At 39.7% G+C, this 12,797-nt stretch overlaps 1 protein-coding gene across 3 annotated transcripts in view; it reads right to left on the bottom strand.

The window, feature by feature from the left end:
* The window catches only part of SMURF2 (SMAD specific E3 ubiquitin protein ligase 2), a 67,441-nt gene extending 55,214 nt beyond the window's left edge, over positions 1-12,227 (bottom strand). For all 3 annotated transcript variants that reach the window (XR_008579707.1, XR_008579708.1, XM_054846219.1), the window contains exon 1: positions 11,864-12,227. Coding sequence is in view for 1 of the 3 variants with exons in the window: in XM_054846219.1 (XP_054702194.1) it covers positions 11,864-11,915 (52 nt within the window). In the remaining 2 variants the exon portion in view is untranslated. The remainder of the gene's footprint in view (positions 1-11,863) is intronic.
* Between the last annotated feature and the right edge of the window lie 570 nt (positions 12,228-12,797).

The raw sequence follows: 12,797 nt of genomic DNA, 5'->3' as shown, positions 1-12,797 counted from the left end.
CATTGTATCAGTTCATTTATTTTTACTTGACAAAAAAAAAATCATACATCTGATAGCACTCATAACTTCTCCTCACTTTGTCTCTATATAGCCATTTTCTGAATAGGCCTCTAAAAGAAACTCTAAATAGAACATGATGCCTTTCTCTTGCTGGAGATACACCTGCCCACTACATGTAATTTCTGATTTGTTTCTTCACTGTTTAAAAATCTTTCACAGACTCATATGTATGTGTGTTTAATATATAGAGAGAGTGAAGATCAAAGCTTTTACAGCACAGGCAACTTGGTATAAACAAAGCACAGTATATTATATCAATCCACTAACACAGTGAAATGTTCCTGTACAAATCTGGTGGTGACAAACTGTGTAAAATTAGAGGACCTCCCTCTTCTATAGAGAAATCTTTACATACAATGCAAGATCCACCAGAGTACCTAAATGACGACTGCCATAGCTTTCTCTGTCCATTTGATAGTTAACATATTTGTATTGACTCTAACTAAAAAAGGTCGAATCTTTCATGCGACTAACTCATCAATAGCAGATAACACTTGTCTGAAAAAATATTAATTGTAACTCCAAACCCTTCGTGAATAGATGACATGTAAATTAGCCAAGGAAACATTACAAACTACAGAACTCAATTATTATCACATATTACTTAACAGAAAGTCTTCTGACCCTTTTAAAGCAAGAAAATACTAGCATTAATGAAGTGACCATGATGCTGCATAATTTCTTAGAATCAAGGATTTAAAAAAAACCAAAACCCAGCACTTCTCAAGTTTGCTAAAAGCTGAAGAATTCCTTTTGTTCTACATGTAAGGAGTAATCCTGATCTTGTCTGCAAGCTTTTCTTAGAATTATGTTATGAATCATGACCACTTAGAAGCCAGCCCTTAATTCCTTATTTCTTCTATATAGGATTAAGGTGATGAACATGTGGAGCAAAGGAACAGTTGGGAGAAATTTTGGGGTGGGTGTTTTCTCCTGTTTGTTTTTAAACTTCAGTTCTCTATCCAACTGTAACTGCTTATTCTTTGCATTTGCTATACATCTTAATTTCTTATAAGAACACCTCTGCTACAGATGTCAACTTCTTGTAATATACTCAAACCACTAACAATAACATAGCATGCACAGCAATGGCATTCCCCAGTTACAAAGCCAAATGTTAAAAAGTTTGGCAACACAAGAATCCAGGTCGGCCCTGCCACCCTGCATCACGTTCATTGCCACAACACTAGAGTCTGAGCATCAAAAGATTCCCAGCGCCTTGTCCTGCCAATATTGGTCTCCACCACCTGCCCGGTTGTCCCAGTCAGCTCCTTGTTCCCAGTTACTCCCTTCACCCTCATCCACTTTTGAACTCTCTGCATTCTAGTGAACGCTTCTCTTCACATTGGAAGCACACAGCCGAGTTTAGCATTAACAGGATGAGATCAACTCCTGTCACAGCCATTTGTTAAACTGTGCACTACTTCTTACTTGCCCGATACAGACATCTGCCTAGTACCACATCCCCATTTGATAGCGTTCCTGCCGAAGAATAAAGGATTCACAAGACCAAAGGATTTTTAGATGATGTGCAATATAATTTTAATCTCCTTCTTGAAATTGGTTGAATTTTAACAGAATCTTCCCAAAATAAATTCAGCCCAATTTAGCTCTCAGCATGAAAAATGTCAGAGTTAGCAGGTTGCTTATCAGCAACTGAAAAGACAATCTTATAATGGGAAGCTAACTATAGTTGGTGTTATGATCTCCAACTTGGTATTACAAGTTCAACTAGTTATAAATTCCACTGACAGTGAATAAAAAGCAAAAACGTTCAGGCAGACAAAGCAACTCAAAGTTGTGTTCAAATTACATGAGGTAGAAGCAACTGCAGGAACCAGTGCTCCTACTCACCATCCTGCTGATGTGTGAATGTAACATTCAAAAGGGTCAGGCTGACCAGGGACAAATTTTTCTTTTCATTTTCTGCTACTCCATCACTGTGACGTAGGGTGGGCACAGAACAAGTGCATTTCCAGGCTTGGACCACACTAGGAAGAACTGCTTAAATGTGGAGAGTGAAGTTTATAAATTTCAATAAACTTACAAAAAATATAAAGCTTTTGAATGAGCCCAAAGTACTACCTGCTGTAGATTAAGTTACATTATGCTGATACACGGGAAATAGCTGACTTATTCTACAGGATGAACAATTCACCAGAGGAAAGGAACTTTCAGGAAAAATGATAAATATTGTAATGAGGAAATCCGACGCACATATCCACAATGCCACATTCAGATTTCACAAATGAATACAAATTTCTTCGTGATCTCTTGGCCACAGAAGCGAGACATAGATAAATGTAAATATATAGTACCTCTCCAGGCAAAATAATCACTTGCTGTTAGGGAGGGGAACAAAAAAAACTTTACTGTCTATCCTTGTAGCCAGGGCTACAGAAATTTTAAGATTCTTTTACCACCCCCTTGTAAGACAGGTATTGGGAGAACATTATGAACTGCGGGAACAGCTTAAGCAAGGGAGAGAAGACTACACAAATATTTTACTTTATGACAAGCCAGGCACGACACACATACTACTGAAAATTACTGCAAGTCACTTTTTCCTTAAAGGCCTTCTCTTTTGCTGTTGCAGAAGAATGCAGAAACCAAAACCAACAACATTTTAAACCATCCTTCGACTCAGTTCTTAAGTAGAAATCCTAAATATAAGAGATTTTCACAGAAGGGATATAATACAACATGACATCACAACTTCAGGATAAATCTTGGCCACTCCTGCATTAGTACAATCACAAAGATTTAAACCCTTTAACTTTTTGACAAAAAGCACGTATCCAGCTATTTAAGGCAAACTGGAATTATTGCATGGCATCTTGGATTTACAGACAGTATTTGCTTCTGTAAGACAACCTCGGAATTTCCCCTGTACAGCAGCATTAATTAGCTTAAACAGAGGTCAACAGCAATTCTTCCCCGTTCCACACATCCATACTTGACCAACAGTTTATTATAATAATGTGTGATATATACATTTGAAGATTGTGTTCACCAACACCTTGTGCTTTATCAGACATCCAGAATTGCTAGTTAGACATTTAGAAATGCCACGTGTGTGACTCATTTGAAGTTATGAAAGATGGCACTTAAAATTTTTATGGTTTCAATTTTTATGGTTTCAATTTTTACAGCTTCATTACCAAGAAGTTTCCCCAATAGCAGTACAAAGCATTTTTGAACTTTCTACTAGGATCCTCTAAATCAAAGTCCTAGAAAATTTCCACTTTAACATGCATTACACCCTTGTTTAAAGTTTGGTCAATTAATGTGTCATACACTGTGAACCCAATCTTAAAGCAGCCAGTCATTTTAATTTCATAATGAGTAATGCTGAGCAAGTGCTCTTCAGCATACGTGAAAGCCAGGTCCTTCATATCCATTTAAATGGAGTACTTAGCAACACATATATTCTGTGTCTCTTAAAAAATTATGTATTAATATTAGTGTGAGGGAGAGAAATGCTCAGTATCTTCAGATTTTCACACTGAAAATGCAATCATTGCTACTTGGCTAAGAGCAGTATTGTAATCAAGCAGCATGAAATGCAGGAGAGAGATTTCTGTATGTTTTAATCCAAGTACAGGAACCTGCGTTTGTTTTCTTCTTCCACTATTAAGTGACACAAATCCCAGTACACTTCACATCCCTGTGTCAACTCAGCTCCTCCGGCCAGCTCTTGAACACTTTTGCCCCACTCTGTCCTGTTTCCCCTTTACAAACAATCCCTTTTGCCTACAAATGACACCACCTGCCTGTACCAGCTCCATCTTACAAAATTTTTTTTATCACATCTGTTATGTTTCATAAATTAAGACAGAAGTACTATTTTGCTGCTAAACAAAAAATAGGATACCTTAATAGTACTACTTCTAAGCACAATGCTACTACTCATTTAGTTCTGCATACAGTCTTCTATACAGAGCTATAAGTCATTATTTTAATAAATCCATCAGGGAAAATAGTGGGTGAGAGCTTTTTCTTTGAAAATAAATATTTATACACATCATAAATTAATCATTTCAGAACAATACAAGGTGAAAAAGAGTTGAATTGAAGAATTATTTGTCATAATGATACCTAAATGCTTGGTACAATTAATGCTATGAATTTCAAATCCCAGCCAGTTAAGCATGAATGTAATTCTATGCATTTTTATTCAGACATGTTGAGTTCCTTTGCACATTGAAGGATTTTTTTTTTTAAAACCAGCCATGTTTATAAGTACTCTAACCCAGATACATCTTTCTTCCCCCATCAAGAATGAAAGAGGATTAATTTTAGTGTATTTACTTGTTTTCCATGAAAAATACCTGCATGTGGTAGACTACCTTTTACTAAAATTAAATAGCAAACTTTTATTGAGTTCACTCCATCCACTTTCCTCATGTCCTGATACGCATATAAAGCAGCAGTTTTACCATATGCAGTTTTAGATGTGCACAGCCTGGTCTTTATTTGTATTATAAAGAAACCACCAAGTTGGCTCAAGTCTTCAGAAAACGTCTCTAGTATGACCAATGCAGATTCCCACCTTCAATTAAATACCAGCACAACTGCATCTATAATTGAATTTATGTACTTATCTATATATAAACTCCAAATCAAATAGTTAGCTATGTTAAAAAGAAGTATCATTACAGATATAATTAGTTAGGACTCCATTTAACTCCATCGGTAATATTAAAATCTGGGTCAAGGCAGAATGAAAATTAGTGTATGTCACTTGTTTAAAACTATTTGATGTGATCAGCCAAGAAATGCCCCCAATCCCACAAACAGCCTGCTGTTCTGCAAACACCTGGCTGATTTAACCCACCACTCACTCACAAGCCAATCCACAACAGTCCTCCTCTACACCCAGTTAAAAAGAAAATGGGGGATGAGAGGAAGAGGTTGATTTTAACTTGGATATATTCCTTAGCTCACCTCATCTGACAGCCTGGGATGGAGCAGAGGGATGTGTGCATCCCAAAAAATGGTGCTGTGGGTTGGAAAGCTTTACCGCGGCATTGTCACTCCAATGTCTGCGGCAAGATGGCATCACACATGCTAATTTAAGCACAAATGGCAGAATCTGGGTACATATTTTTACTGTGATCTGTAAATTACATAGTCTGTACATGCTCTGCATATTTGAAACAACTTACATGAATTCATTATAGAAAGGACGCATTGAACCAGTTTATACTGACAATACCAAAGCCATGGCTGGAGTGACTCTCCCTTTCTGCAAGAAAACAATCCTTGTAAGTTGTGTTAAATACGTACTGCCAAGAGGCATTCCAGAAAATTAACAACAGGATACAGCCACATAAACTCACATACTGCTACTTTTTCTTTCGCTTTCAGAATTTTGAAAATGTGAATAACCCTTAATCTAAGCAGTACTTTTTACTCACTTTTGGGGATATCCTAGTCTAATTTGCCTGAGCAGTGGCAGCAAGGAAAAAAAAAAAGTATTTTGAAGTGGGGAAAAAAAGTAATTGCCAAGAATTTGCAGGATGCTAAAATACAGCTGATAGTGCAACACAAATATGTCATATAAGAGAGAACTGAACCTGGATCACCCTAAACGCACAGTCTCAGAAGGCCCAAAACAGAACCATGTTTTCTGTAGATTTAAACTCAAGAGAAACAATGTCCATGGGCAGAAAGTCAAAAGATAGTGGTTCTAAATCCCAGCTTTACCTGGGTTATCGTTTTTACGATCTTGAGCATGTCTATTCTCCATTCTGTATCAGTCTCCCCACTTAAACTCAGATGATAGTGCTTCACCAATTTTGTCCTGATCTTTGTCATCTACAGATGAAGATTTCTTTAAAGTTACGAGCATTCTTATCTATGCCTTCACTGAAAGTATTTAAAGTTTAAGTAGCAAGAAAAAGTCAACAGTTTGCTTCCTTGAATATGCTATTGCCAAATGTCCCTCCAGATTTGATCCTCTTTCCCAAATAGGAAACGCGCTCTGCTAATAGCAGACACACACAGTAGCTACTTTTATAAGCATTGTCTAATATTATTGAGATTAATCTTTACCAGTCTCTCAGAAGTCACCGAAATTATCTCAGACATTGCACGCGTCATGAGCATTTACATTTTATGTATTAAAGCATGCACGTAATAGCCTGCGTAGTAATGTACTCATGCCATTAGGCCAAGTCAGAAGTCAGGTCATCTCTTTATTGTGATGAGAGGAGGGAAGACACCCAAAGAAATCATCCACCTTTTTAAACAGCCCCAAGAAAGGTCTGGCCCAAAGGTGAGATGCCATTTTAAGAAAGATGGCAAAGCAAGGGCACACTTCAAAGGCCATGAGATAAAACAGAACAAAACATTAAAGGCTGTCTTCTTTTAGAGATCAAGCCATTCACCTGAAGGACACAAAGACAAAATGTTTTCATCTGGGGGATCAGATTTTCAGTACAATTAACAAACAAAAGAAGAAAAAAGAGAACAGAAAATAATTTGTCACCACTAGTTGAGTTACTCAGCCAAGTTCAGCTTTGCAGACAGACATTACGGGACAGCTTAAACTCTTGAAATGTAACTGAAAAGTACGATTCTAAAAATTACTCGCTATTTTTCCACCCCCAGAATTTCTATTTTATTTTTTCCTCAACAGCTTTATTTTTTTAAACATTAACATTAGGACTCTCTGCAGATTTCCCATATGTCCCATATGTTACCTACACACCTAAATCCTCTGCTAGCTTCTACTTGATGCTTTCCTGATTCTATAACCAAAGATGAATATTGAGCAGTTTTGCTCTTTTAATTTGAGCTCCTGTAGAACTGTTTTCCTACTATGATTTCCTCCCTCAAATCCTTTTTGATCTTTGTTTTCCTTGCCACAACACCCCATTACATATCCTTGAACACAGACACCTAATTTTATACCCAGATTAATAAAACGTTGTCATATAAGCTGATCCCGTTGAAAGAAGCAGACACCGCTCAGTTTTTTATTACAATTCTTTGGCATCTGTGTGATCCACAACTGATTTATATGTATACAAATATCTATATATACTGGATATATAAAAAAGTATATACACACACACACTTCATACTTTGATGAAAATATTGAGAGCCGAGCATCCATCAGTCCCTATACGATCTGATTAGACACATGCCTATTGACTTTGCTATGACTGCACCAGTTTAATCCACCTACTGTGTTATTTATTGATTCGGATTTCTTAAGCACTAGTTTTTAGTAAGTTGTGTGTCATTAAGTCAAATACAACTTACATGAAGGAACCCCATTGTTTTATTGTTGACCAAAGCCTATCTAACTACAGGCTGCTGGTAAAAGAGGCAGTCCTGCCCTCTTTTCAGCTTCTCATGTGCATCCCTCTCCTCCAGTGTAAAAACCTATTCTTTTCTTGGTAGGATTAACTTTCAGCTCATCACATAGCTACACAGTTGCTGGAGACAATACAAGGAAGGGCTCAGAAAAGTGAAGCCAGGGACTACAAAGATAAAAAAAAAAAAAAACCAAACCAAATCCAACACTCAGATTTTAAACTGATCTAAAATTGCACTACCATTTAGGTCAACTATGAAACCATAGCCTTGCCACTTAAAAATATAGGTAGCTACTTAATGAATCAGTATCAGTAACGCTGTTCCTACAATGAGGCTCTGCTATCCATAAACTTCAGTCCTGCTTCCAACAACACTAATGAGAATTTAGGATTTAGATTAACCACTGTTTTCAATTGCATAAATTTAACTGTTAGGTTTATCCACTGCAAAAAACAGATTTGGAGATTCTACGTTATTTTGCAAAACTCAAGAATATTCTGGCTTTTTCTAAATAATACATACTTTTCTCAAGAAATATTATTAGCAGCACAACAAGAGTTTCTATGAACTAATAAAAAAAAGGTAGCACTTTCTTCCTTCAACACTATAACCTTATAGTACAGTACCACCTTTGTACTGTAAGGAATGAATAGACAGTAAAATCAACAAGAGAGAGGACAGAAGATAAGATGCTGTTCATTTTCTACAACACAAGACCCCATGCTTTTACTTCCCTAATTAGCAAACTCTGTCAGGAAACCTGAAAGCCTACAGTAAGGAGGAGGAAAACCAGATCTAACAACTTTTCAGGCCTACCTCTGATCCTTTACCAACAACACTCTTCCAGCTCATTCCAGTTTTATCTGTGGGATATTTATTATCACTTTTTACAATCCAGTGTAACTGTGCTTTATGGCTATCAAAGTATCTTTACTTGTTAACTCTTCTGACACAAACGCTAGCTGTAACACACAAACTAAAAAAAATTCATGCAGTAACCTTTATTCAACTCAATATATTCTAGTGCTCATATAGTTTTGCAGACTTCAAACTGATTTTAAAAAGATATCTTTCTGCTTGATAAAAACAGCCTTACAGACTTCATTCAGGTAACTGTCATTGATGTTGTAAGTTAAAGCAGTCAAACGTAACTATTTTACCATTAAAGAGTTCCCAGATTAGGACATAAAATATTTACTAGGCAACGGAAAGCAATGGTCATTTCTCAATTTTTTTGAAGATCAATGCAATTCAACATGGGGGGTGGAAGACAGAATAGTACATTCTGTCAGAGTACAGCATAGTTGCAAATCCACAAATTCAACACAACACCGAGAAAAATCACAGTAAGAATAGAAGGGTATGACTGCACTTGCAGATTTGTAGAACTCTGATATACTCAGGATAGGACTAGATAAAATGGTGGTAAAAGAAGTCAGAGTTGAAGAAAAACAACATTTTAAGTAAGATGGCAAAGCAATCTTTTTCCTTACATTGCAGCTTCCTTGGATAACGTTATTACAAGCCACTAAGATAAATTCTGGAGAAGACAAGTGCAATTCTAGACTTTAGCTGATTTAAATTACACTGCCTATATTTTAATCAGAAACAAGCACTTACACCTCATACTAGAAGTGAGGTATCATCAGAAGGCATAACCTTTGGATTTTAACCATTATCCAGTGATTTTCTAGCTCAAGACTGTGCAAAATGCATCAACATATGTATCACTAAAGACTCAAGTGATATTTATGACAGACAACTAAAGCTATGAGCAAAATAACCTTTTATAAGAAATGTATAACACAGATGCACTGTAAACTAAATAAAAACTTACTAGAAGTATGCCACCACTGTGGTTTTTCTCTGTTATGGAACCCAGACCTAAATAAACTGTTAAACACTTAGTGTAAAGGTATGCCAAACATTTCTCAGAACTTTCTTAAGGTCCCAACAAAGAATCAACCTTTTTTGCAAAATGAGGCCTAGGTTAAATATTTTATTTGGCTCCTCAAGATGGACTGAGAAGTTGGGCACTAGCTCCAGATCAGTTCTTGGACTCACATCAAACATTACCCTGTCATTTATCCAGTCAGTCAAAACAATGTTTTCCATCTAAACCTTTAATGTTTATGTCCTGAAAAACTGCTAATTGAATCCAGTTCTTGCAATCCATTTTTTAATCTATACCATCTAATTTAGAGATAATGAACAAAAAAAGATAAGTATTACACAATGATTGCAGAATTAATCCTATAAATATTCAAGCCAAAACAGAAGACTGCTAGTTTCATAGAGCCAAAGAAAATTAAGATTAAATAGCATTTGTCAGTTTGAGAATAAACTTTTAAAAACACTGGATATACAGATTCTTTTAATTCCAAACAGTTTTAGAATTCAAGAGCCCTCAAACTGCTTTTCCAATCAAAAAGAGTAATCAAAACCACACAGAACACTTAAAACTATTCCTAGGCAAGAACTGACAAAGTCAGCTGAATTAATAAAATTCAATGTTTTTCTTAAACACGTAAAGCTTCCTTACAACAAATGACCTTATGTGAAACAACTCACAACTAGCTAAAGCATAAAATACCTCAAGCCTTTTTAACTCGAGAAATAGGCCAATGTTTCATATAAACTTCCAAGTAACAGAACTGGTACTCAGCAATGCAAGAGCTGCTAACCCTGGAACAGTCCCTAGAAAGACAATTTTGCCTGCGTCCTGTGCTCAGCATATTCCTTTCCCAAAATACAAGATGACAAAAAACCCCTTCAGAAATGGTCCTTACGATTGTACCTGCTTCTTTTGGGGACTGACTGCACAACTAAGAGTCAGTCTGTAAAGCTGCTGCATATTTCTTGCTCACAGTCACACTCCCCGTAACATGCTTATATTGTCACACACACTATTTCATTACATGCTCAACCCTTAATAAAAATAAAATAAATATGAAACCAAATAGAACACAAAATCCAAAGGTGAAAGAGACGACTCCCTAAACAGTACTTTCCATGCTTTTACATAAGGCTACAAACCACTTTTAATGTTTCAAAGATAAGCAAGTCTGAGCACTCACTGCTCGGGAAGAATAGTTTTAAAGCACTACATCAATAAAGCAATAACCTGAAGAGAAAGCTACAAAACACTCTGTAAAAACAAGGCAGCACTGTTCCATGCATCAGTCCCAGCTACGCTTATTTTAACAGTTTTATTTCTAAGTGTAATATATAGACACTCACAAATCTCCATGTAAACTAGATTACAAATTTAGTCCAAGTATTTCCAAAGTAAAACATAAGCAGATACATTTTACTTTCCCTCTAAAAATAATATATTTTAAAAAAATAAGTATTAAAACACCTCTCTTTATTAGGCATTAAACTGGAACTATTTTGCATGCACCTAAAGTAAATATATCAACTCTTTTAGTATTTTTAAAAACATTTGTTGTGCAAGCCGGTTAAATACACTATATGCAGAGAAGAGAATTTACGGTACTATCTATTATTTTCTAATCGCTTACCTTCATGCACTGACACTCTAGAATACAAAATATCGTTTATCTGCTGGGGGGCTCACAATACTTTGAACTAGCACTTTTCTTTAAAGTCTCCTGTATTTTTCTTTAAGAAAGCTCTAGCAGAACTTCCAAGATTTTTTACTCTAAACCTATTTACCTGGGTTCTTGTACGGAAAAGAACATACTGTCAAGCATTTAAAACCAACTTATTTTCCTTCCCAGCATGCAGGTGAACTTTTTTTTTTTTGATATTTTAAAATATTAGAGGTCAAGTGGTCTTCTGAAAGAGGGCAGTAGACGGCACTTTACCAGACGAACTGTGTACAATCTTAACTGAGGAAGTTGGCTTAAAACAAAACAAAACACCAAAACCCCAAAAAACAACAAACAAAGAGATCAAAACAAAGAGTGTGACAGTTTCTTTCGAGTCTACACTGAGAAGACGAAGGAAAAGGACAAGCGGGGGGTGCCGAGAAAGAGGAGAAGGTGCCCAGTGCCTCAAGTTCACACCGGCCGGCGCCCCCACGCCTGGAGACCCCCGGAGGGCTGCGGGGGGCCCGGCCCGGGCCAGACGGGGAGGGCGGGCGGCACCACCGCCCCGGAGCCCGCAGAGACATGTTGTTCCGGAGGCGCAGACCCCGCGGCGGGGCAGGGAAGCGCTCACCGTCTCCTTTCCCCCCGCTCTCCTCCCGAGGCCTGAGGGACTCCTCCAGCCCCAGGTTCAACCTCAAAGACACATGGAGGGAGCCCGCTCCCGCCCCTCCAGCTGGGCTCCCCTCGCCCCGCTCCCCCGGGAGGCCGGGCTTCGCGCCCCCCGAGCCCCCCGCTGCTCCTCGCTTCCTCCGTCCCTTCCCTTCCCTTCCCTCCCCCCTGCCCGGCCGCCGCCCGACCAGCCCCGCCGGCGGCGGGCGGGCGGCGGCAGGCCCCGGCGGAACCTGCCCCCTCAGCCTCACCTGTCAGTCGCAGCTTGACGGGCCCGTTCCGCCGGGCCCCTTGGTTGGACATGTCCCCGGCCGCTCCGCGGGCTCGGCGCTGCCTTGCCCGGGGCTCCCCCTGCCTCTGGGTCCGGGAAGGGAGACGGGGGGAGGGGAGGCGCTAATGGAGTCGGGCTGGGCGCTCAGGGCAGCGGCGGCCGCCGGAGGAGGAGGAGAAGCCCGGATGTGCCCAGCGTCGCCATGAGCGGGGCCGGGGCCGAGGAGGAGGCGGAGGAGGAGACGCGGCCGCCTTCCCCGCTTCCCTTCCCTCCGCTTCCCCGCCCCCTCGCCCGGAGCCCGGGCGGCGAGCACAACAAAGCCGGGGACGGAGCCGCACGGCGGGCGGGCGGGCGGACAGACGGCCACCTCCCCTCCCCTCCCGTCCCCTCCCCCGGCCCGGCCTGGCCTGCCCCCCCCCCCCGGGGGGGAGCCCGCCCCGCCTCGGGGTCTGCCCGTGGATGCTGAAGGGGGAACCGCGTCAGGTGGCGTCGGCGCTTGGGGTCGTCCTCGGGAGAGCCGGGGGGGCCGGGAGCGACGGGAGTGAACTGCTACGGTGTGAGAGGAGGGATGCGGGAGATTGGGAGGTGGATGGTAGGGAAGTTGTTGGGGAGTTGGGATAGAAGAATCGGGAAAGACCATACGAGTGACAACTCAAAGCCAGGCTGAAATGTCTGTAGTCACACTGGGAGTGTTTCTGGTCAGGGCAATATTTCCATGGATAGGGTGTGACAGACTGGCCCTGGAAACTGTTAAACTTTGGACCGATTAACTGCTTATCTGCACTTTGTAGGAATCAACAGCCGAGTTCTGTGAACTGCCATTCTCAAAATAAAAAAAAAAAAAAAAAAACCCAAAAAATTAAAATGCCTTGCATCCATGCCATGTGGCCTAATTTAACTCCCATCCTGGAGGA

This window comes from Grus americana, chromosome 18 (assembly GCF_028858705.1).
Source record: "Grus americana isolate bGruAme1 chromosome 18, bGruAme1.mat, whole genome shotgun sequence".
NCBI classification, from domain to species: Eukaryota; Metazoa; Chordata; class Aves; order Gruiformes; family Gruidae; genus Grus; species Grus americana.
This window is presented reverse-complemented; position numbering and strand designations above follow the sequence as displayed.